Below are 26,666 nucleotides of genomic sequence, written 5' to 3'. Positions count from 1 at the left end.
TTTTGGGGTATGTTGTATGTTGTTGGAGTACAATTAAAAAATCAATGATTCTTAAGCGTGGCGGACCGCTTCGGACACTATCCGAACTTTTGCACGGAATTCACCTTTTGTACCATACGTACCTGGCTGGATATTTTGTCTGCCTCGCACCATTGGAAGAATGAGCCTCTGTACCCACGGACGTCGCTGTTTTATTGCTCGATAAACTGTGCAGTTTAAGATGTCTAATTACGCCCATTGTATTTTTTTATACATTACGCAGATTTTTACTATAGAAGTTGCAAGTAACGTTATCTCCATCCTCCGTAAAGTATTGCCAGCACCATATTGATTTGAATAACAACTTTACTCGAATGAAACCTGAGACATACTAGTTACGAGCACAGCGAGCAGCGAGCGTGTTTGTCTATTGGCGGCATTCAATTCATAAAACAACAGCGGCGCGGCGTATGTTGTCACAGCCAAGTGGTGTGCAGCGGCACACGCCGCCGAGTCGTTTCTCGTGAGCTTATCGAGAATTGTTTGAGAACTAGAGGCTTGAGGAATTCTCGGTGCGCTCGAGTCGCCGCGCCACGCCATTACATCACTGATTTTGCATAGATGCAATTTCAAATCGTTGGGCATCATTTTGTGGATACTGGTGTGGATTTACTGAGAGGTTGATTGCGTGTTTTTGGTGGAATGTTATTGGATTCTTATCAGTCTATACCTCACTGTTGAAGCATTATCCCTATTTTGTACAATTTTGTGGAACCAGATTTTTTTTATTTTGAGCAGACAATAGTTTTTCAAAAGCTCCTGTGATGTGTAATATTGAAATTCGATGGAACAGCTACTATTTCTTCGTTGCGAATGAACTTACCATAAATAAAAGTTTTCATTATGAACACACAAATTATTATTACGCTGGTCTATCACTACTGGAGTCGCTCTGTATGCCCAATCAAAACTAAAATAACAGTGTTCCCAATAAATGGACATTTAAAATAAACCAGATTGCTGGGGTACACCCAGTATTTACTTGTTTCTAATTCTTTATTGCAGAGATTAAATATAAATATACTACATAATATAAAACTAATGCTAAACCATAGTTTATGATTAGTTCATTACTATATCAGTTTAATATTTATTACAGTTCAACTTAAACTAAGGACTGCAGACAACCATATTCATATGAACTTGTCTACTGATAATCAAATAAACAATTATTAAATATTTTCCTATGATAAATCCCAAAATTGTTTTATAAGCGTGAATAATTTCCTTGGTCATGACTTACATCCTCTTCATTTTTGTAGTCAAATCATATCTGTGTCAAACAGATAACTCTCCTGAATCAGTTATGAAGTTGTGTAATAAACCAAATGACAGTAAATTATAGATTCTTCCAGTTTATAAAATTGCAAAATAATCACAAAGAAGTTGTCAGGTAAGTAAAAAATTACAGAGTAGTATACTGTTGGTGAATCTCTGGAAAATGATAATTATTGTCAGAGGAAATGTTGCATGCTATTATGTGGGCTAACTAAGTAGTAAATTACCAGAGAAATTTGCTGTAAGGAAATAACACTTTTGATAATGTACTTTTATCTTTTGAATGTAAATTATGATGTATTAGTCTAATGCACAGTTATTTTGAAATTTTGTTGGAATTCAATTAAATTACCTTTTTAGTAAAAACGGTTAGCTAGTGATGTATCTAGGAATAAATCCTTGAGCATAAATGGGGAGTTATAGAGTGGCTGTAGGGTATGTGTCATGGTCCCAAAACATTAAATTTCTTTTACACCATCTACTTCTAGAAGTAGATGTAGATCAATGATGGACACCTAAAATAATTAACATTATATACATGTTGAAATGCAGGTTTAAAAGTAAAAGTGACAATAAATCATTTTCTTACAAAGAATTTTTACACTTATTGGATGCATGTTGCTGTGGATGTAAGTTACAAATGTAGCCATAAGGCACAAACGAAGATAATATTTCACTTCATTAATAATACAATCACAACATATATGCTGAGTGACATTAGAAAGTGTTATGTGACTGCACCTAGTGATGTTGTGCCAATGTCTCATGAGTTGAGGAAAATTTATAATGCAGGAGTGCTGTACATGTATGTGTGGTAGAAGTGGGTAGCATGAATCTGTTGGGATACGAAAAAAGTGAACTAAATTTCTTAGACATGAAGTTATTTTTACAGAGTAATAAAATTATTTTCAATATTTTGCATAAACCCATCTACACAGTAAATATATGTCTACAGATTCATGCCACCCAAATGCCCATAAAACCACAGTTTTTCCCTCTACAATAAATCGTCCTGTGTGCATACTTCTAGCCAAGCACAGTTTTCAAAAAGAAATAAATGTAATCAGATCAATTGCACTTAATAATCAGTATGAACCACATTTAGTTGATCACATCTTAAACCGTAAAAAATATCTAGTATCTAGTAGATGCTCAAATTTAGGTATGGTATTAACAATAAGAAGATAGAAAGAGAGAACAAGAAGTTTCTTTCAATATCGTTTCTACATAATGTATCATACATAATGGATTCTTGAATAAAAAAAATATGGTTGAAGAGTCAGTCTCCCTGTTATCAGCAATTTGAAACAAAATTTAATACAGAGAATCGATGCAGAAGATGATCAGTACACCAACTTATGTGTATATAGAATTGTGTGTAACGACTGTCCTAATCGTTATGTGGAGCAAACAAGTAGATATTTTAAAATAAGATGCAAACAACATTTTATGGGTAAAGAAGGTTGAAATGTGTACAGTTCATGTTTTGTTGAACACTTGCTACTTCCTGAGCACTTGTCATGGGAATTTGAAGATTTAGTGCTTTTGAATCATGAAATTAGAGGCCATATACTTGATTTGTTGGAGAGATTAGAAATCTTTAAACATATCTCTCCTGAAGATGGTTTTATTTTAAATGAACAGGTACAACTTAAAACAGTAATGTTTAAGCCTTTATTTTTGATAACATTTGTACTTATTCCTTTTGTATATGGAATTACTTTCGGTCTCTGCTATAGACAGCATATTATGTAACTTGTAATTTTTATTAATGCATTTCATGGTGTTTTTATACTAAGTTTGGCATATGTTTTGTGAATTTCTGCTTCGAATTTATGGTGACAGTTACACTGTAGGTAACTAATCGAAAGCCCCCTTTCTCTCCCCCTTTTTATTATATTTTCACATCATTTTACTTACTCCCATCTCCTCCCTCTTTCATCCTCCCCACCTCTTTCTTATCACTTGCAGATGATGTATATCAAGTTATTTTTTATTTGATTTATGTCACAGGTTCCAAAAAAGTTTTGGATGATTATAAAATAAAATACTGTATGTTTGTCTTTTCGTACAATGATAATGGCATCAAGTCGCCCATTTCTTATGTTAACATGTTAATATTGTAATTGTTATCTAGTCAGTTCAGTACCATTCTTTCCCTTACTTCGCCATGCACACACATATGGCACTCTCATGTTGTACATATTCCTCAAATACTGTGACACCATCATGATATCAGTTCACTAGGTACAATTGAAGCATTTTCTAATGAAGTCAGTCTGTATGTTGTGATTTTATTATAACACAGGTAAAATTTTGTCTTTGTTAGTGATTATGGCTACATTTTTAACTTAGTTCCACAACATCATGTAACCAGAAGTGCAAGTCGCTTTTACTTTACACCTCAATTTTGATACACATCTAATGTTAACCATTTTAGGTGCCAGTCTTTGATTCTTCTGAAGAATCAGTTTTTAAAGATGTCAAATCATAGGTGAAGAGGCTTTAATAAACTCTTTTATTATTGTAACTGATTTGGCTGTGTTTCACCTTTTGCTCACAAAGACTGAATTGTACAGTTGCTGCCTCCTGACATGTTCAAGACTTTACAGTTGTCTTTACTCATTAACACTATTCTTATTAATGTACAATCACTATTTATTCATGGAAGATATTATCAGGACTGAACTTGCTTTATAAACCTATCTGTAGAAGTTATCTATTATTTTATTTAATTATTTCAGTTGCAAGTGCCAATCTTAATTCTATTGTACTGGATCAGCCAGAGACCTTGGATTATGAGGGTGGCAGTACTTACCGTATTCATGGTTTCCAACTAATTTGAGAATATTATATATTGTGGTTTTTTCTTCAGATAAATGTTTGTCATTCTTTCCCAAAAGCTTGTAGTGCTGCATTATTCTGAATACTGTCATGTATTCAAGCCACATAGTTTTGATAATAGGTTTCTTTTTGTATTGCACAATTTGAAAGTAACCCCTGTGATTGGTTCAAATGGCTCTGAGCACTATGGGACTCAACTAAACCCCTGTGACTGTGAGTGGTGTTTCAAACAATTTTGGTGAGGACAAAACTCCCATACAAGCAAGAACACGCAGAGATAGACATAAGCAGTAAAAACACATTGAGGTATGTGGAATTAAGTGTAGGACAAAGTGCAAAATGCATCTAACACCACTAGAATGTTAAAAACAAACAGGTCAATTAAAAGGAAGAGAACCATTAAAACTTCAGAAAAAAGAAACGTAGTTTAGTTGAGGAACTGAAACTGAAGGGCTGAAACGATAAGGAATTAATGTCTAATGATGACAAGTACTCATTGAGATGACACACTTTCTTGATTTGTTAAAGAAATATATCAAAAAGCTGATTGTAAGTGTTTGAGGCAGTAAACCCTATTATGTGACTGATGCGTGGAATGTGTTTGTTTTCATTTTTTAAAAGTTTTATCAAGCTGGATGAAGTCTTATGAGAACTGTTCACTCAGCAGCTATTTTGAAACATGGAGAGTTTGTCTTTTTTCAGCTAAATTATAATTCTGTGGAATATTTTTTAATAAAAATTAAGCCTCATACAAAAAGTAAGCCTCAAGCAGAATAAGTATTACACAAATTATATTTTACAACACCATTATCTAATACCAAAAAAGTCAGTGTGTAGGTGAAGCTGTACTTACTGTTGGTCTGCAGATGCTTAAATATATCAAAAAGATGTTCACTCTCTGAGGTGTTCAAATAAGGGACTTTCCTGCTAGGTATGACAATCTTTAATAGTTTTATTTCAACAATCATAACAAAACATTATGCTAATTTTGTGGTGGGTATAGCACTGTAAACGGAGATAAGATAGGATGAAGATCCAAACTCTTCCATTTTATCGACTTGCAGGGTCTACTCTAGAAATGGAATTAAAATATTTAACAGTATTTGGTAACATTAAAATGGAAAATCTGGGATGGAACAGAAGCAGCACATATTAGGAAAGACTGCTGTTCACCACATAGAGCAAGTGGTGAGCAACATACATGCACATTTAAAAGTAGAATATAAGCTGTAGAATACAGTCCTTGTTCAGATTTAGAAAAACACACACATTCATACAATTCATGCAGTCAACACACACACACACACACACACACACACACACACACACACACACACACACACACACACACACACACACAATTACTGCTGTCTCTGAGCCATGAGATCAGACTGAACGTAATAGTGATCTTGGCTGGAGTAGGTTGTGGGGGTACAGAAGAGGCATGTGGCAGGGAAGAGATGGATAGCAGGGTAGGGGTGGGAGAAGATGACAGTGGGCTGCTGGGTGTAGCACTGAGAGACTGTGCTGCCAAGAAGAAACGGGACTGGAAGAAACAGAGATGGGGAATGGACTATGTAGATGCACTGAGGAGGACAGAAGGGTGTGTGACGCTGGAGTAGGACCAAGGAAGATCATAGAAGCAGGTGGAGAAAAGGAAGAAGCAAATTTTGAGGCCAGGTGGTAACAGAAATAAAGGATATGTTGCAGAGACTGTTCCCAAATATGCAGTTCAGAAAACCTATTGTTGGTAGGAAGAATCCAGAAGCACACCATCTTGCACAGTATGCTGAGCAAATAGGTGAATAATGTATCTTTTGGTCACAGTGGCCATTCATGTGGACAGGAATATTAGCTGACACATTAGAAATCTAGATAATTCTAGAATTTAATAATAATACTGTTATGATCCTGTTCCCAAAATGCAACGAAAGCTTTTTATCTAACACATATAAATTAGTTTTATACAACCATATTTGATATAAAAATAAGGAATTGTAGAATATTTCTGGCAGTGAAATAATTTATTTAGGAATACCAATACATATGAGTTTAAGGGCGAACTTCAAGAACTGGTCATGACATGACAGTGTCTGTAAAAAATAAAAAAAAAATACGAATATTTCATAATGTGATAGTTTAAGAGAAAATTTGACAATGTAGAGATGTGAGATTGCTTTATTCAATGATTCATTTAGTAAGGTATATGTGTAGCTCTACGGGAGCTCATAATACACAGTGAAACATTTGCAATTAAGTGATGTACAGAGGTCCAGTGTAGTAATATATTGTATACATCAACTGTACATATAATGTTAACTGAAAAAAGTATTTTGGTTATAGAGACACAATGATTGCAATAGCAGAGACACAAGAGACTTTACAACCAGACTGGAGCAACTAAACTGATGCTCTTTAATTTTGCCAAACATTTGTCTACTACGCTCAAAAAGCTGTGGTTGTACTTTTCTACATCAAAGCTTTAGACTATTTTGTGTTAAGAGCTTGGTGAAACTCATAAAACGTGCTGGTCTCTGAAATAATATGAGACAGTTATCCACATTTCAGAGGACGATTTCTTAATTTTCTAGATTGGTCTGATACAGTAAATTAAATAATCTGTAGGATCCATTTAGAATCTGAAAATAATGAATTTCGTATTATTATTATAACATATGTTATGGATTAACAAATAATAAATATTATAACCTATAAAGAGGCAACAGTGCTTACAATATTACCTAACATAACATATATGATGCACATGTAACTCATGTGCAGATTTATTGTATGCACAACACACACACACACACACACACACACACACACACACAACACAACATTAAGATCATGGTATATGTCAGTCTAAATATAACAATGCACATGAGAAACTACACAATAAGTCTACAACAGCACAGCAGGAAAAATGCAGTAGTTTAATCACTACAGTATAAAAGGATGAGTGGATGAGATAGCCATTTTTAACACAGAGACTGGAGTCTTTCAACACACAAAAGTTTAAGAGTTGTATTACATTCGTTTCGTCATCAGGGAAGTTCTCCACTTACCTTTGCTTGACAGTAATGATCTTATAAGTCCATGTGGTGTTGTGTTTAGGTGCCTACTTCTTGCAAAAATTGCCCCCCTTTCACCAAAGAAATTCAGTACCTGCAGATAAACTGTACTCGACTGTCTCCGCACAAGGAACCAGTTCTTGATGTACAATTAGAATGTGTCGAAAAACTATCAGCATTGTTGTTTGACACTGACAGTTCGTCATTTTTCTCATTAGCTCATCTTTTCTTCCCACTGTATGTCTTACCTCTTCATCTCAGGGTCATATTTGTGTATAGTGCACTATCTATAATCAGGTATGAAAAGAAGTTTGTTTTCCCTGACCAGTCTCCACAAAAACCCAAGTGACTTTGTTCAGCTCATCATTTCTTGTAAACAGTCATCACTCATGGTGTTATAATTATCAACTCTTGCGTGAGAATGAGGTGTGCAGTCTCTCGATTAATATCAGCATCATCGTTCACCATAAATGGGCAATCTGGGTTGAGGGCTTGTTTAAGCTTCTGGACATAGATATCTTTATGTACAATGATAGAACCTTCTGCACACTCTTCATCCAACTCTGAACTTCAGTCTTCACTGAGCATTTGGATGTGCATGGAGAACTATCCTTTTCACAGGGCATTCTGTAAATTTGTTTCATTTTTTCAAAAATTAATGAATTCATTTTGTTCACTTTCACTACAATGTTCACTACAGCTCTCTGGTCATCAAAATTACTACAGCTTTCTACAAAAATAACAGATTACACATGTATAAAAACAAATATACACCCAGTATGAAGTTGACTGAGTGGCTGAAACAATTAGATTTTTTTTTCTTTTTTGGCAGAGAGGGAGCACAATCACTGTTTCCAACATGGCAGTGTTACTATGGCACCTACAACATATCAGTCCATAAACTTTATAGTCACACCACATTTTTTATACAAAATACTATCTTTTTTATTGCTAATGTTGTTCATGTTTTTTGTTTCAGTATCCCTTTCATTTTGATGAGCTATAGTTCCACATGATGTTATTCTGTTTTTGTTTCTTTCAATAATTTTTGTGTATGTGGTGATGTTGTTGTTGTTGTGGTCTTCAGTCCTGAGACTGGTTTGATGCAGCTCTCCATGCTACTCTATCCTGTGCAAGCTTCTTCATCTCCAAGTACCTACCGCAACCTACATCCTTCTTAATCTGCTTAGTGTATTCATCTCTTCGTCTCCCTCTACGATTTTTACCCTCCACGCTGCCCTCCAGTACTAAATTGATGATCCCTTGATGCCTCAGAACATGTCCTACCAACCGATCCCTTCTTCTAGTCAAGTTGTGCCACAAACTTCTCTTCTCCCCAATCCTATTCAATACTTCCTCATTAGTTATGTGATCTACCCAACTAATCTTCAGCATTCTTCTGTAGCACCACATTTCGAAAGCTTCTATACTCTTCTTGTCCAAACTATTTATCATCCATGTTTCACTTCCATACATGGCTACACTCCATACAAATACTTTCAGATATGACTTCAATGTTAACAAATTTGTCTTCTTCAGAAACGCTTTCCTTGCCATTGCCAGTCTACATTTTATATCCTCTGTACTTCGACTGTCATCAGTTATTTTACTCCCCAAATAGCAAAACTCCTTTACTACTTTAAGTGTCTTATTTCCTAATCTACTTCCCTCAGCATCACCCGACTTAATTCGACTACATTCCATTATCCTCGTTTTGCTTTTGTTGATGTTAATCTTATATCCTACTTTCAAGACACTATCCATTCCGTTCAACTGCTCTTCCAAGTCCTTTGCTGTCTCTGACAGAATTACAATGTCATCGGCGAACCTCAAAGTCGTTATTTCTTCTCCATGGATTTTAATACCTACTCCGAATTTTTCTTTTGTTTCCTTCACTGCTTGCTCAATATACAGCTTTTGTTTCCTTCACTGCTTGCTCAATATACAGATTGAATAACATCGGGGAGAGACTACAACCCTGTCTCACTCCCTTCCCAACCACTGCTTCCCTTTCATGTCCCTCTACTCTTATAACTGCCATCTGGTTTCTGTACAAATTGTAAATAGCCTTTCGCTCCCTGTATTTTACCCTGGCACCTTCAGAATTTGAAAGAGAGTATTCCAGTCAACATTGTCAAAAGCTTTCTCTAAGTTTACAAATGCTAGAAACGTAGGTTTGCCCTTCCTTAATCTAGCTTCTAAGATATGTCGTAGGGTCAGTATTGCCTCATGTGTTCCAACATTTCTACGGAATCCAAACTGATCTTCCCCAAGGTCGGCATCTACCAGTTTTTCCATTTGTCTGTAAAGAATTCGCATTAGTATTTTGCAGCTGTGACTTATTAAACTGATAGTTTGGTAATTTTCAATCTGTCAACACCTGCTTTCTTTGGGATTGGAATTATTATATTCTTCTTGATGTCTGAGGGTATTTCGCCTGTTTGATACATCTTGCTCACCAGATGGTAGAGTTTTGTCAGGACTGGCTCTCCCAAGGCTGTCAGTAGTTCTAATGGAATATTGTCTACTCCAGGGGCCTTGTTTCAACTTAGGTCTTTCAGTGCTCTGTCAAACTCTTCACGCAGTATCGTATCTCCCATTTCATCTTCATCTACATCCTCTTCCATTTCCATAATATTGTCCTCAATTACATCACCCTTGTATAGATCCTCTATATACTCCTTCCACCTTTCTGCTTTCCCTTCTTTGCTTAGAACTGGGTTTCCATCTGAGCTCTTGATATTCATACAAGTGGTTGTCCTTTCTCCAAAGGTCTGTTTAATTTTCCTGTAGGCAGTATCTATCTTACCCCTAGTGAGATAAGCCTCTACATCCTTACATTTATCCTCTAGCCATCACTGCTTAGCCATTTTGCACTTCCTGTCGATCTCATTTTTCAGACAATGGTATTCCTTTTTGCCTGCTTAATTTACTGTATTTCTATATTTTCTCCTTTCATTAATTAAATTCAATATTTCTTCTGTTACCCACGGATTTCTACTAGCCCTCGTCTTTTTACCTACTTGATCCTCTGCTGCCTTCACTACTTCGTCCCTCAGAGCTATGGTGATGTATGGCTCTTATACCATGAGTATAACTCATGCATATGTTGCTCGAACAGTCCACGGGTATACTGTCGGTTCATAGTGTCCAACGGGCACAATATTTCGGCGATCAGACTTATCTCAGGTATTTAAGGAACAGCTAGGCCAGTGACAGGTGATCTCAAATGTAGTCTAGCGTAACACATTTGACACACCCACTGTTGTTAACATTGTTGCCGCCGTATAGCTGTACACTTAGTGCCCTAAGTGGTGAAAATGTCAGTCATTTATGAAAGTCATTGCTGTAGGAATAATGTTTTTTGACTTTCCTGCGTAATTTATGAAACAGTTATCAGACGATTGCATTTAATGCATTATTAAAATATCAAGAGGCGTAAATGACTCTAAAGTAAATGCAGCAAGTCCAAATACATAAGCATAATGACGTAAGCAACAATGTATTCCAGAAGAAATATTTTCGAACTTATTTTGGATTTTTTATTTCGTTCTGCACTTTCTTTTCGATGATACCCAGATCTGCCTTAACAAAAAGCTAGAGCGTTTTTTTTAAGAACCTGGATCCAAATGTTTTTAAAATTTGCTTCTCTTGACTAATTCGTTTTCTGTGATTTTTGAATGGATATCCATTCTTATTATGATAGGCACTTTCCTTGTCACATAGTAATTTAGCACAAGGTTGATAGTTTCCCCTCTATTACACATCAATCGATTTTGCAACACATGAATAATTTTAATTCAGATACTTTCATTTAAAAGTTGTCTGTTTAAGTTTCCAGTGTTGGTGGATCTGATGTTTCTAGCTCTGATTTAGTAAAAATTCTGGAATTAGCTTATTCTATGTGTTCATTTTTATTCCATTTGACATTTTATTATCACAGTTGTATGGCAATTTTCTCTTCAGTGAAATATGTGATGGTGTTCATAAAGTGAAAGGACAGTCTTGTCCTTCACAATATACCACCTTTTTTATGCTCCTAAAAATAAATGTTAATCATCGCTAAAGGTCTACAAATTACAAGAGATTTCCAGCTATCTAATTATGTAATGTGATATTCATACCTTTCAGGAAACCTAAAGAAAAACAAATGTGTGCACTTTAAACCCATCCCATTATTTACAGGATGTCTCGTATTTTAGGTCAGAAATGTATGTCCCACTTTATTTGTTTTTGTCCAGTAAAATTAGATGAACCCAAGGTTTCTATAAAAGATAACATTTAAAGTGGTGGTACTGTCAACTGACAAACCATTGTATTCTGTTTAAAAGTATTGCAAACTCTATAGTCGGATCTCTAAACTTCTGGTACAAAAGAAAACTATTTCTGTGTAGTGTTTGTGGTTAAACAGGGAAAATGGCTACAGCAAAAGAGAAATTGCAAATGCTTTCAAGTGTCACTAAAGAAGGACACTTTGTTAATTGGCAGAAGAAGCCAAGCCGGTGGCTTTCCTACCATACTGTGGGGCAACGAGCAGCAAGTTAGGACATGTGCTGCAGAGACATGGATTGAGACCAGTGTTCTGTCCCGCCCCCAAGATACGAGATATGTTGCCCCCTGTTAAAGACGACACAGCTCTTCATGTGCGCGGTTTGTATTGCGTCCCTTGCGAGATTGCGGCAGCGTCTATACAGGCCAGATTGTCACAGTTGCAGTGCGTTGTACCTAGCACAAGAGACATAGTAAACAAAGGGAGCTCGACAAGTCGGTACAGTATGAAAACACAAGAGTCTTGGCTCATGCATCAACATTCTGGGACTCTGCTATAAGAGAGGCGGCTGAAGTTAGAATAAACAGCAGCAATTTCAACAGAGATCAGGGCTACAAGGAAGCAAAGGCAGATGCTTGTAGGGAGGCAGGAACGGCAGTTTCGAACGTGGCGCCGGCTCCTCGCGCCACCTGACGTCACTCGGTCTCGTAGTGGGCTGGACTTGTCCAACTCGCCTTCCGCGCATGCGTCGTTTCGGCTCTTCTCTGACTGGTCGCCAGCGGTTGTAATCGCAAGTGTATAAGCGGGAAATAGTGACAGCCCTGGCAGTCAGTAGTTTTACTCCTGATGACGATTGCAGAGCTAGCCATCGAAAGCTCGAGAATTTTATTGGAATTGATGCGGCTTGAAAACCGAGAAAATTTTATCCGGTCGAATATTGTTTGTCGCATATTTAATGTACATGACTATGACGAAAATGACACTTTTTCAGTTTCACCAAAAATAAGGAAGAAGTGCAAACAAATGACTTGTTATCAAATATCTTGGAAGGCAACTTATATGGTACTTGGGTAAAATCAACATATGGTAATGAGTTCAAAGCGACATGCATAGTATGAAATATAATTATGGATCTCTCTGAAGGAGGTGAATTAGATTCGAAGCAGCAAGCAAGGAGTGAGGGACTCAAATTCAACACGTGTTCATAACTTTAGTCTAAAGAAACAGTCCATCTTTATCACAAACTGAATCACCTGAAAGTAATCTTATTTCTGCTGCAGAATTTGCCCTTGTGTTTCACATAATCCGAGCTATTCGAGCATGGGTTGTTCCAATAAGTTAATGTCTGATATATTTTACGCTTCGAAAATAGTAAAATAAGTTTCATGTGCTGAACCAAAGCACCTGATTATGAATGTACTAGCCCCCAGATGTACGATACTGCAGATATTGTGGAAGTACTCCACCATGAAGATCTGTACTTATCGATTGCATGTGTTGTCAAGATAATAGAGATATGTTTCGATTATGTTTAACATACTTCACAGTAGAATATCGGATGGAAAACAAATTACTTGACTTCTACGAAACTCCAAATGAATGTGATAATATTATTCCTGAAAATGTCGCTAACATAATTAGAGTGCTTAAAGAATGTCTAAGATGGTTTCATACTCTGCCAACAATACTAATTTAAATTATGGCAGTCATACACCTGTCTTTAAGCTACCAGTAGTTGAATCTACAAATGAAAAAATTGGCATCTAACTGTTGTGCACATATTGTGCATAATACAACAAAACATGATAATGACTGTCTAGATGTTGATGTGGAATGTCTGAGTATGAATGTGTGTGGCCATTTCTCTGCGTCTGCAAAGAGAATAGAAGATTTACAAAGGGGTTTCGAATTTATGAATGTTAAATGGAGAGAGATTCTAATCTATGCATCAACAAGCTACCTTTCTTTGGGTGCTGCAGTTGATAGACTACCTTTCTCATAACTGGCATGCTATTAAAAGTTATTTGTACTCAGTAAGGGAGGATTGTCCCAAAGCACTGTAGCAATATTTTGATCCTGAAGATGATACAAACAATGCTGTTGTTCTTCAGCAATAATTGTTGTAAAATGTATTAAGTACTTGGAAATAGATAATACCTTTATTGTTAAAAAGTCTTTATGTGCATTTCAGCATTAAATCTAAAATTAGAACAGAGCAGAGAAGACAATTTTTTTAAAAATTTTCAGTTAGAAATAATTTGAAACATTTCCTAGGTCTGACCGAAATAAAAGTGAAAAAGTTAAAATCCCACAAATTTTTATGAAAAGAATGTTGCCAAAAGCCTACAAATAATGAACATGGAGAGGAAAATACAGTTCTGTGAGTTGTAACAAGTACTAGAGAAGCTTCATCTGACAAATGACATCAAATGGAAGAATTATATGAAGACATTTGCATCTGTAAAGGTGATTTACATGGAATTTATGGACGTGAACAAAGTCTGGTAGAAAAATCGACTGTTAATGTAAAGCAACATGGCACAGCTAACATGAAACAGTTCAAAAAGATAGTGCCCTCTATTGCGATTTTTCCATGTTCCAATGCACCTACTGAAAGTTTATTATATCTCATGGTGAATAAGTAGACAAATAGAAGAAACAGATGTTCAGCTTCTCTGATTAAGAGTGACGTTCTGATTAGCATTAATAATAATATGTCATGCAAAGGATTCTATAATGTGGTTACAATGACGTTACACTCTTCAAATGAGCTAAATCTGGCATAAAATACTCTTGGAGGAATTTGTAAAGTGATGGCTGCCAACTTGAGGTAAATAACAGACACTTTAAAGTTACTTTAAAGATGATTTACTTAAATTATTCTAATAAATGATGAATAAGCATTAACTCAATTGTTGAATATCAAACCTTTTTAAATTTCTGACACATTTTTGACAACTGTTTAACATATCCAAGAACCTTATTTATAGGTATTTGTCCCTTTTCCATTGTTGCAATTGTGGCAACCCTGCAAATGTGTGTTCTTGTTACCACTGCAGAATATTACACAGAAAACGCTCCATTCCGTAAATACCATTACCCCTTATCACAAAACAATATAAGTGATATTAGTCACATAAATCATTGTATTTAGCAGAGTAGCTTACTGGCTACATGGCGCACTGCAGTCACAGTGTGACTTACAGGTTGATTGGCACATCACTGTTACTGACTAGCTTACTGGTTACTTGACATACTGATGTCACAGCATAGCTTACTGGCTATTTGGCACACTATTGTCAGGGTGCAGCTTACTGTCTGCTTGGTGAACAGCTGTCAAAATGTAGCCCACTGACTACTTGGCACACTGCTGTTACACTATAACTTACTGGATAGTTGATGCACAATGTAGCTTATGTCTGGTTGGTGCACTGATTTCATGGTATAGCTTAATAGCTGCTCCACAGATTGCTATCACATATAGCTTCCTGGCTACCTGGCAGACTACTGGCACAGTGTTGCTCACCATCAGCTTTGTGCACCATTGTCAGCGGAAAACCTACTGGTTGCTTGGTGCACAGCTGTCACAGTATAGTATACTGGCTACTTAATGCACTACTGTCACAGTGTAGTTTACTGGTTACTTGGCAAATTCCCATCACAGAGAAGCTTACTGGCAGCCTGGCACACTGCTGTCATATTGCTGCTTGCTGGACATCAGTCACAGGGAAGTTTACAATTTGGTTCGCGCATCTCTATTATAGCACAACTTAAAGGATGCTTAGTGCATTATTGTCATAGTGTAGACTGCTGGATATCGTGGTGCACCTCTGCCACAGTATAGCTTTCTGTCTGCTAAGTGCTCCATTTTCACAGTGTAGCTTGTTGGCTACTTGACTCACTGTTATAACAGTATAAATTGTTGGCTACTTGGTGGACCACTGTCACAGGGTAGTTTACTGGATGCTTCACACACTGTTGTCACAGTGTAGCTCATGGCTGGTCAGAGCACTATTGTCACAGTGTAGACTGCTGGGACTTGGATCACTACTGTGACAGTACAGCTCACTGTCTGCTAAGTGCACCATTGTGACAGTGGCTTACTGGGTACTTGGCTCATTGAAGTGACTGTGTAACTTACTGGCTACTTGGTGCACTGCTGTCACCATGTAGCTTGTTGGAGACTTGATACACTGCTGTCACGGTATAGTTTAATTGTTACTTGGAGCACTGTTGTTGCAGTGTTGCACACTGGCTACTTGGCGACCCAATGTCACAGTAAAGTTTACTGGCTACTTGGAAGTTCACTGTCACAACATGGCTTACTGGACACTTGATGTACCACTGTCATAGCGTAGTTTACTGAATGCCTGGCACACCACTGTCAAAGTGAAGCTTACTGTCTGCTTGGTGCACAAGAGTGACAGTGTAGCTTACAAGCTACTTGGCGACCCACTGTGACAGTGTAGCTTACTGACAATTTGGTGTACTCTGTCACAACGAAACTTACAGACCACTTGGTGTACTTCTGTTAGTGTAGCTTACTGGCTGCCTGGCTCACTGCTGTCACAGTGTAGCTTACTGTTTATGTGGCCCACCACTGTCACAGTATAGCTTTCTGCCTGCTTAGTATAATGCTGCTACAGTGTAACTTATTGTTTGTTTGGCAAGCTGTTGTTTGCAGCATAAATTAATGGCTACCTGGTGTATTGCTGTCACAGAGTGGCTTACTGGCCTCTTGGCCCATCGCTGTCACAATGCAGCCTGTAATACTGATGTCATAATGTAGCTTAGTGGCTGCTTGGTGCACTGCTGCCACAGTGTAGCTCACTGGCTGTTTGCTGAACTGCTTCCACAGTACAGCTTATTGGCTGGTTAGTGCATGCTGTCACACCATAGCTTACTGGCAAGTTGGTGCACTATTGTCACAGTATAACTTGCTGGCTGCTTGATCCACTGCTATCACAGTGTAGCAGTTGGCTACCTGGCACACTGCTGTTACAATGCAGGTTACTGTCTGTTTGGTGCACTCCTGCCATTGTAGCTTACTGGCTAATTGTTGCCCTGCTCTCACAGTATAGCTTACTGGGTGCTTGATGCACTGCTGTTATAACCTAGCTTACAGGCTGCGTGGCACCTTGCTGTCAATGTGTTGCTTACTCGCTGCTTGATACGTTGCTGTCACTGTGGAATTTATGGGTTGCTTGGTAAATTGCTTCACAGCGTAGTTAGTGTACTGGCACTTTCACACACTTGTGACACAGCTCAGCTCACTGACCACTTGCTGCACTACTGTAACAGTATAGCCTGCTGACCACTTGATGTACTGCTGTTATAGTGTAGAACATAAATGTGAATCTGTGTCACAGCTGTATGTGTTAACTGTGCCACAAATGAGAAGCTGCTGGACACTGTGACTGCTATGTCAAGATAGACAGCAGCGGTGTTTTTGCAGTGGGAGTGGGGAAGTTGGTACACAATTACAAAAAATGTGTCAGTTGCAATGGTGATTATGTTGAAAAATATCCGTTACATATATGCAGTATCTCTGTGTAATTCTGTGTTGCTTCTTGCACCGCTTCTAATTTGCAGCATTCTCAAAATTTAAAATGAGATACTTCTGCACACAAAAACGCTAAGAATATTGTAACAGCGAAGTGGTTTGTGGAGTAGTAGGCAACAGAGGTGCTGGTGCATTTTGTTAGTGCTGGTATTCACTTAGGGGAAAACCTACTGTTCTCCTTTGATTGACAGGTCATCAGCCTATTGTTCTGCTAAAAGGATCCTTCCTTTTGATTGACAGGTCCTTAACCTAGTGTCCCCCCCCCCCACCACCTCCCCAAACCCTACCCCTCAGGAAACCTCCAACCCATCCCCTCCCCCTCACTGATACATGTACACTTTCAGGTCTGAGTGATTCAAATAGCCTCCTCTCAGTCTTATCAATTTGATTCACTACTTAATTAATCAATTAACCTCTCCCCTCTGGTACCACCCCTCACCTGGCCCCCTCCCCTCTTCTACTGGGAAGTTGGCGGCTCTTTGGTGGAGAGGAAGGAGCTCATGACAGGAAATTCAAGGGCATATTGTTTATTTATAAAACATTCTGTTCACGTGGGTTCTATTTCTCCTGCTCATCATTCTCTTCTTTTTGGGAAGATGTAGGTCTTGTAAGAATTAATTAAATGAAATGCCTTTCTTTTTATTCTGATTGCACAAGGAATACCATCATGAAACACACGATCACACGTAATTACACAGTTAAAAATTTTTCCATCACGAAGCATACACCGCCCACCATCCCCTGACCACTGGATATACAGAATACCACCGCACATGCTTTCAGTAGTTGGGGTGCATCGGAGGGCCCTGCAAAGTGATGACACGGCCGTCAGCTGTCAAGCTATTTGTAGGTGTCCGTTTGGGTCCCACAAACATGAGGTGGCAGCATCCCTTTCATACTTGGCACCTGAGAAATTCCCGTCAAAACATATGTTTACCTAGCCACTATGGCTGATGCATAGCCTTTGTATTAGCGGTAAAGCGAGATATCATAGCGACTCCTCTCCCAGGCGCAGCTAAAAGGTTGTAAGTATCATACTGATGTCTCATGTCTATGTAAATAACAGCCGAATCCCCCTCTGAACACACTATAGAAATCTCTTGCAATGCTTCCCAGAATAGCACAGGATTCATTCTACCTAGCGATCGTAATTGGACAGCCCATCCCAAATGCAAGACACCTCTGGCCTCGCACTTGTTTATGTAGGCACTGTATGTACCTGGGAGTCCAGTGTTGGTCCAATTGCAGAGTGAGATGTTCCCACAGCGACTCACCTATGCAGGTGCAGCTAAAAAGGTTGTCAATGATATACTGACATCTCATGTCTATGTAAATAAGAACCAAGTCTCCCTCTCGGAAATGTTGCAGAAATAGTTAACGATCGCTTTTATTGGTGTAGGAGCTTTCGTGATGTCTGCATGGAAATTCTTGCCCTAACAGGTCCTGTTTACGAAAATAGTCCAGAATAACACCGAATTCATTCTTCCTGCTGGCCCTAATGAGGCATACCGTGCTACCCTTCCTGGAAATCGTGACGTCCTGCTTTCAACATATGTTATTACAGTAGGTGTAACCATTATTGTGAGCTGCGATCTGTTAATAACCACTACGTAAGAGCCGTAGGCCAGTCCTAACGAATGGAGTTTTCTGTGTACTTGGGACGCAAGAACATCCTAATGGAAAACTTTTAATGGTACTAGGAGCAACCCAGATTTTTATTACGCATTTATGGGCCTCTTCAAAACTGTCACTGACAGAGATTGCTAGGCTGTTTCTCACAGAGGTTTCAGAGTACTGGCCTGCAGAACAGACAGTGTGTGGTGAATGTCTACACCGAAGACAGAGGTCTGTTGCACCTACCTGCAAGAAGGTCTCCCTGGAGAGAGTGTACATCTTGCCGACCCTTATCTCGAGCAGGCGAGCCGACCTCACCATGAACACGGACAGCGACCGCTTGAAGCGAGCATCGGCGTCCGGCCAGGCGCAGCTGAACGCCGAATTCACCAGCCGTTCACTCTGCAACACGGGGTGCATTTCGAGAATCAGTATGTAACGAAGATTCTTTTCTCCTGGAAATTCCATTAATGGTTTGAGTCGTGACTGAATTTACAACAAACTCTTAACAGAAACTGATCAGCAAACGACGGATAAACCCGAGGGTTGTTCATAACCAAAGGAGCCTGAATCTGCCATCGACTGATTGCTTATTAAGTCCTACTAGACATTTCCTTTGTTTGCGGCCTTGTGCGGCCGTTACATGTCGCTCTTGGGAAGGTTTGTTGTGTTATACTCTGTCCCGGTTACCCAGTAGGGTTACCATATGACCCGTTTTTACCAGGGGCCACCAGTTTTTGAAACATTTCCACGAACCCACTCCCCACCATTCAGTTTTGGAATCTTTTACAAAACCAGCTGCCTTTAGTATAAAATAAAAATATATTTTTTATTATCCACTTCAATGTATTTTGAATCCTGGTTCGTGCAACAGCCATCCAGGAAATTTATTGCACTTTTAGCACCTGTTTTGTAAATGTATTTTGGTATGATTTGTTTGATCTCTAGCGGGTCTTTGTTTAACTCAGCTTAAAGTTTACAACACCTCTTCTCTTTACTCTTTGTTTTCTCCTTACTTTCATAAAGATGCGATAAACGAGAGAAGCTTCACAGTAATATTTTCAGTGGATCTACATTTTTTGGAGTCTGGAGCGAGTAGTGTGTTATAATATACACAGTATATCGTTATAGGGATCATGATGCCAAAAGATAGCTATAAGTGGAAGTTAAAGTTTGTTACAAAACTGAATTTCCTTTTGCTGTGCCAGGTTACAACAAAATGGTTCAAATGGCTCTGAGCACTATGGGACTTAACATCTGTCGTTACCAGCTCCCTAGTACTTTGAACTACTTAAACCTAACTAACCTAAGGATATCACACACATCCATGCCTGAGGCAGGATTCGAACCTGCGACCGAAGCAGTCGCGCTGTTCCGGACTGAGCGCCTAGAACCGCTCGGACACCACGACCTGCAGGGTAAAACAGACATAGAAACAGAACACACGTTAGGGGAGGATGGTACTAGGAACTCAGGTGGGTGTACGGGATGTTTCTCCTACGTGTAAAATGAGAAATCCCATGATTCAGGGGAAAAAATGGATTTTATTCCCAAGAACTACCTCTAAGGCAGGGCTTCCCAACCTTTTCAGCTGGCGGACCCCTTCTTCAGTCGAAAATTCATGGCGGACCCCTAGTCAGCCAAGAGGACAGTAACTTCAAATTTCAGAGCTAAACCCATGGGAACTGAAAGCTGCTTAATGCAGGTGCCATGTTCCCAATGACCCCCCCCCCCCCCCTCCTCCGCCCCACCGAAGTATCAATAGTCTTTGGTTTAGAGATGAATGAAAACAACTTGAAATTAACGATCCAATTTGAATTGCCACTGTATCCAGACACTTACTAGTGGATTTACTCCCTTTGTTCAACACACTATAGCCTGATTAAAATTACTTGGTAATTGAAATTTCACACGATGGAGCTTTCTTCCTCCAAGAGCAATCAACGTCACGACCAAACTTTTCGCTGTTGACAAGCTGTTGCTTATGGTCTGTTCATTTCCACTATTTGGCTACTGTTGTTAAGGAGCATGCATATTTCGTAACAGTCGTGTGTGTGTGTGTGTGTGTGTGTGTATGTGTGTGTGTGTGTGTGTGTGTGTGTGTGTGGTTTTTCGTTAAATATGAAGAAAAATGTTCAAATGTATGTAAAGTCTTCCTTTGGTAGTCCTCCCTCCTCATTCATTCCAACTGGAAACTTCCCTTGTTGTGAAGGCATGGAGAAACTGCAGCCTTCTTCAATGATCCTGACTTCAGCCACCGATCCATGTTAGAAGTAATAAACTGGTCAAAAATCGACTTATGAAACAGGTAGTGCACTGACAAGGCAAGTTTAAAATTTAATGATGCCTGAGGCCGCATACGTGCCAGCGAGCGCTGTGATTGGTCGACAAAGCTCGCTCCGCGCATATGTAAAAGGTTTTAGCGTATCTAGCGCCGTGGGCCAGCGCACAAACGACCCCTGTATTGTTGCTAAACAGTCGATCAGAGAAGCCGCATTCTCCGGCACTAAACTGTGTATACGTTCTCACTTAGGAACCGCAAAGGCTGCTTGGGGATACGACCTGAAGTAAAAGTACACATGGTTTTCACACGAAAAAAAAAAAAAAAGTGATGAATTTGATTTTCACATTTTTATTCAATAATTTTACTCTTTATTTTACACGATTTGGTGAAAGATGGCCGCGGACCCCCTAGAAAGAGCCGGCGGACCCCTAAGGGGTCCGCGGACCACAGGTTGGAAAGCCCTGCTCTAAGGGATACAATATTCGTGAAAACTGTCTACAGCCGCGGAGTGAACCGCACATAGCACGGTAAGAGCATTTCACCTTCAATAGGAAGGATTGGTGGACACGTCCATAGAGCAAGGAACCTGGCCGCTACCTCGCCGACCCTCTTGCGTTCCTCACATGACGGCACCCGGTCCTCCCACTGGCGGTTTGTGGCAGAAGGTTGGCGTCTCTCACTCAGCAATACCGTGGTGGCGTCCCTAGCTCAACGTAACAGCGCCTGGGAGCCAGCCTCAAGTACTGTGGAATAATTTACGTAACTGCTCACGCCACTGCCTTATTTGAACCCTCGAAAAGAGCCAGAGTGGCAAGCAACGAAAATCTGCGTTACTTTTAAAAGGTGTTACTATTGTTATTGATGACTCTGTAGTCTTTGATGAAATAAGTGCTTTAAGATTATAGTACATGACGAACTCTGCAAATTTGGTAGGGAAAAGTGTTGTTGATAAATAGCAGCAATACATGAGTGGTAGAATTGATCGCAATAAGAAAGAAGGTTGTATACATGGAAGAACCCTGGAGATACTAGAAGGTTTCAGATAGATTATATAATGGTAAGACAGAGATTTAGGAACCAGATTTTAAATTGTAAGACATTTCCAGGAACAGATGTGGACTTTGACCACAATCTGTTGGTTATGAACTATAGATTGAATCTGAAGAAACTGCAAAAAGGTGGGAATTTAAGGACATGGGACCTGGATAAACTAAAAGAACCAGAGTTTGAGAGAGCACTGAAAGACCTGAGCCGAAACAAGGCCCCGGGAGTAGACAACATTCCATTAGAACTACTGACAGCCTTGGGAGAGCCAGTCCTGACAAAACTCTACCATCTGGTGAACAAGATGTATGAGACAGGCAAAATTCCCTCAGACTTCAAGAAGATTATAATAATTCCAATTCCAAAGAAAGCAGGTGTCGACAGATGTGAAAATTACCGAACTATCAGTTTAATAAGTCACAGCTGCAAAATACTAACGCGAATTCTTTACAGACGAATGGAAAAACTGGTAGAAGCCGACCTCGGGGAAGATCAGTTTGGATTCCGTAGAAATGTTGGAACACGTGAGGCAGTACTGACCCTACGACTTACCTTAGAAGAAAGATTAAGGAAAGGCAAACCTACGTTTCTAGCATTTGTAGACTTAGAGAAAGCTTTTGCCAATGTTGACTGGAATACGCTCTTCCAAATTCTGAAGGTGGCAGGGGTAAAATACAGGGAGCGAAAGGCTGTTTACAATTTGTACAGAAAGCAGATGGCAGTTATAAGAGTCGAGGGACATGAAAGGGAAGCAGTGGTTGGGAAGGGAGTGAGACAGGGTTGTAGCCTAGCGCCAATGTTATTCAATCTATATATTGAGCAAGCAGTAAAGGAAACAAAGGAAAAGTACGAAGTACGTATTAAAATCCATGGAGAAGAAATAAAAACTTTGAGGTTCGCCGATGACATTATAATTCTGTCAGAGACAGCAAAGGACTTGGAAGAGCAGTTGAACGGAATGGACAGTGTATTGAAAGGAGGGTATAAGATGAACATCAACAAAAGCAAAACAAGGATAATGGAATGTAGTCGAATTAACTCAGGTGATGCAGAGGGAATTAGATTAGGAAATGAGACATTTAAAGTAGTAAAGGAGTTTTGCTATTTGGGGAGCAAAATAACTGATGATGGTCGAAGTAGAGAGGATATAAAATGTAGACTGGCAATGGCATGGAAAGCGTTTCTGAAGAAGAGAAATTTGTTAACATTGAGTATAGATTTAAGTGTCAGTTCTGAAAGTATTTGTATGGAGTGTAGCCATGTATGGAAGTGAAACATGGACGATAAATAGTTTAGACAAGAAGAGAATAGAAGCTTTCGAAATGTGGTGCTACAGAAGAATGCTGAAGATTAGATGCATAGATCACATAACTAATGAGGAGGTATTGAATAGAATTGGGGAGAAGAGGAGTTTGTGGCAGAACTTGACCAGAAGAAGGGATCGGTTGGTAGGACATGTTCTAAGGCATCAAGAGATCACCAATTTAGTACTGGAGGGCAGCATGGAGGGTAAAAAATCGTAGAGGGAGACCAAGAGATGAATACACTAAGCAGATTCAGAAGGACATAGGCTGCAGCACTTACTGGGAGATGATGAAGCTTGCACAGGATAGAGTAGCATGGAGAGCTGCATCAAACCAGTCTCAGGACTGAAGACCACAACGACAACAAATTGCCTGAAGTGGTGCATTACTATTTTGCCATACCTGCACATAATGCAGCTGTGTGGAGTATCTTGTGTCTGCTAAATGTTCAGTGGACGGATGAGTGGACTAACATCAATGTTGAAAATGAATATTGTTGATTGTTATGTACAACATGAGAAACATGTGTTCAGCAATATGACAGAAATATTTTTATAAAAGATTTCATAAAATAGGTCGGAGAAAATGAAACATATGTGAAATGAATCACATTATCTGAGTTCCCCCTGGTTTTGAACATTAAAATGCAGAGATGTGTCGAACACATAGACCATGCAATGCTCACTATTGTGTCATTGTGAATATAAGTATGGTTGGCGAACTATCTAATGAAGTGTTACTATTGTTATTGATGACTCTGTAGTCTTTGATGAAGTAAGTGCTTTAAGATCATAGTACATGACAAACTCCACGAATTTGGTAGGGAAAAGTGTCGTTGAGAAATAGTAGCAATACATTGTCTTTGCGACATTCCTTCTAAGAATTAGCCATGTGCAAACACAGTTTATTCATCACAACATACTATTTGTTTATGACGTCTTGATAGAGTAATTGTTTGGGTAATGGGAAGGGGGCAAGCAAATTCCACTCACCAAAGTGCAACACATAGACACTAATTGTGACCGGGTGTGCGAGGTGGGGGGGGGGGGGCAGACGGGGGAGGGCTGTACTTTCCTCATGCAGTGCTGGTACTACATGTAAGCTTACTGCGTCGGACTGGCGCAGCACGGTATCACAGTGGCTACAGTATGCACACGTACCATATTTTTTGGGCGTTAGCAGCAGCCAAAAACAAACCACTGGTAGTCTGAAGTCGCCCGCCTTCTACCGACTTCAGTGATTCAGAATTAGAATGTATGGCCTTACAGGTATGGCTCATCCGAGTAGGCTGTACTTTTCTGCTGTGTGCAAGAGAGAATGCGAATAAATTTCGTATAGCTTGGCAAAACTTGCCCAAGGTGACCAATGCTGGCTGACCTAATGACACAGCCGAATGAGCGCTGTCCTTGGCCACATGGGCATCACACGCTTGCTCCCACTTGTGCACAAGCTGAGAATTTGCAGTGTGTGCATGCATTTCCCCCATCACTACACATTGTGTTTTCTTCCTATTTCTGCTCAGTGCAGTTAACACCATCAACTATAACGAACTTGTCAGTTCATTTGCTCGAGTTACTAGCAAGAGCCTACACATACGTAGCTTAGTTGAAATATATTTGTCAGTGGGATTTACCCATAGACCGAATGCTATCATTATTTCATCAGCTATTCATTCACGCAACTTTAAAAGTCGCTCAGCTAACTCAGTAACCTTCAACGACATTCAGTGTTCGATAATCACTTTAATTTTTGTTATGCGTAAATGTACTGTATCATGGTATCATGTTGTACTGTCTGCAGATTCATTAAATAAAAACTTCAGTATCAGTGAACATGTAATAAGACAAGAGAAAAAGATACCCCATGTTCAGTCACTAAGGGCATCAGCATGTAAAAGTTCCCCAAATCGAAGAAACTTACTGATCATAGAGAGCGCATTTATATTTACGTAACATCAGATATTACAGAAATTATTTCTGTCAATTTCATAAGAAAGGCTCACACACTTTTAGAAAATATGAAGGTGAAAAGAAATTGGATACACCAGCAAGTGAATGCTCTACTCTCTGATTCATTATGGGACATAACTACTGTTCACTGAAGCCATTTTAGGTTACAGTTTCCTAAAAGCTATTAGCGGCGAAATGTTAAAACTTGAAATTTAATTGTAGCAAGTTCTAACCAGAACGACGCCTTTTTCGTGAATCTCCAATGTGTGCTTGTCTTAAAATAGCTTACTCTCATAACACAATCAAACAATGGAAAATCCAGGATGGAATATAACAATATCAGAGAAGGACAGTTGCTACTCACCATATAGCGGAGGTGCTGAGTCGCGGTAGGCACAATAAAAAGATTCACACAATTAAAGCTTTCGGCCATTAGGGCCTTTGTCAGCAGTAGACACACACACACACACACATAAACGCAACTTGCACACATGTCTGAAGTCTCTGAGAGCTGAGATCACAATGCGAACAGCAGCACCAGTGCATGATGGGAGTGGCGACTGGGTGGGGGTAGGGAGGAGGCTGTGGCGGGGAGGGGGAGGGATAGTATGGTGGTAGTGGCGGACAGTCAAGTGTTTCAGTTTAGATGGAGGGCGGGAGAGAAGGTGCGAATGTGTGGAGGGGGGGGGGGGTAAGTAGCGGAAAGGAGAGAAATAAAAGAAATTAAAAGAGTGTGTGTGGTGGTGAACTGACGGCTGTATATTGCTGGAATAGGAACAGGGAGGGGGCTGGATGGGTGAGGACAGTGACTAATGAAGGTTGAGGCCAGGAGGGTTACGGGAACATTGGATGTATTGCAGGGAAAGTTCCCACCTGCGCAATTCAGAAAAGCTGGTGTTGGTGGGAAGGATCCATATGGCACAGGCTGTGAAGCAGTCATTAAGATGAGGGATATCATGTTTGGCAGCGTGTTCAGCAACAGGGTGGTCCACTTGTTTCTTGGCCACAGTTTGTCGGTGGCCGTTCATGCAGACAGACAGCTTGTTGGTTGACATGCCTACATAGAATGCAGCACAGAGGTTGCAGCTTAGCTTGTGAATCACATGACTGGTTTCACAGATAGCCCTGCCTTTGATGGGATAGGTGATGTTAGTGACTGGACTGGAGTAGCTGGTGGTAGGAGGATGTATGGGACAGGTCTTGCATCTCGGTCTATCACAGGGGTATGAGCCATGAGATAAGGGATTGGGAACAGGGGTTGTATAAGGATGGATGGGTAAATTGTGTAGGTTTGGTGGACGGCGGAATACCATGGTAAGACGGATGGGAGGGATAGTGGGCAGGACATTTCTCATTTCAGGGCACGACGAGAAGTAATCGAAACCCTGGCGGAGAATGTAATT

At 39.5% G+C, this 26,666-nt stretch overlaps 1 protein-coding gene across 1 annotated transcript in view; it reads right to left on the bottom strand.

The window, feature by feature from the left end:
• Positions 1-6,405: 6,405 nt before the first annotated feature.
• The window catches only part of LOC124605072, a 108,294-nt gene continuing 88,033 nt past the window's right edge, over positions 6,406-26,666 (bottom strand). The window contains exons 4-5 of the mRNA XM_047136559.1: positions 18,929-19,084; positions 6,406-6,800 (exon numbers count right to left, since the gene is read on the bottom strand). Coding sequence (XP_046992515.1) covers positions 6,741-6,800; positions 18,929-19,084 — 216 coding nt within the window. The 3' untranslated portion in view covers positions 6,406-6,740. The remainder of the gene's footprint in view (positions 6,801-18,928; positions 19,085-26,666) is intronic.

This window comes from Schistocerca americana, chromosome 1 (genome assembly GCF_021461395.2).
Source record: "Schistocerca americana isolate TAMUIC-IGC-003095 chromosome 1, iqSchAmer2.1, whole genome shotgun sequence".
In the NCBI taxonomy this organism is placed as follows: domain Eukaryota; kingdom Metazoa; phylum Arthropoda; class Insecta; order Orthoptera; family Acrididae; genus Schistocerca; species Schistocerca americana.
The sequence above is the reverse complement of the archived record's forward strand: the minus strand, read 5'-3'. Positions and strand labels throughout refer to the sequence as shown.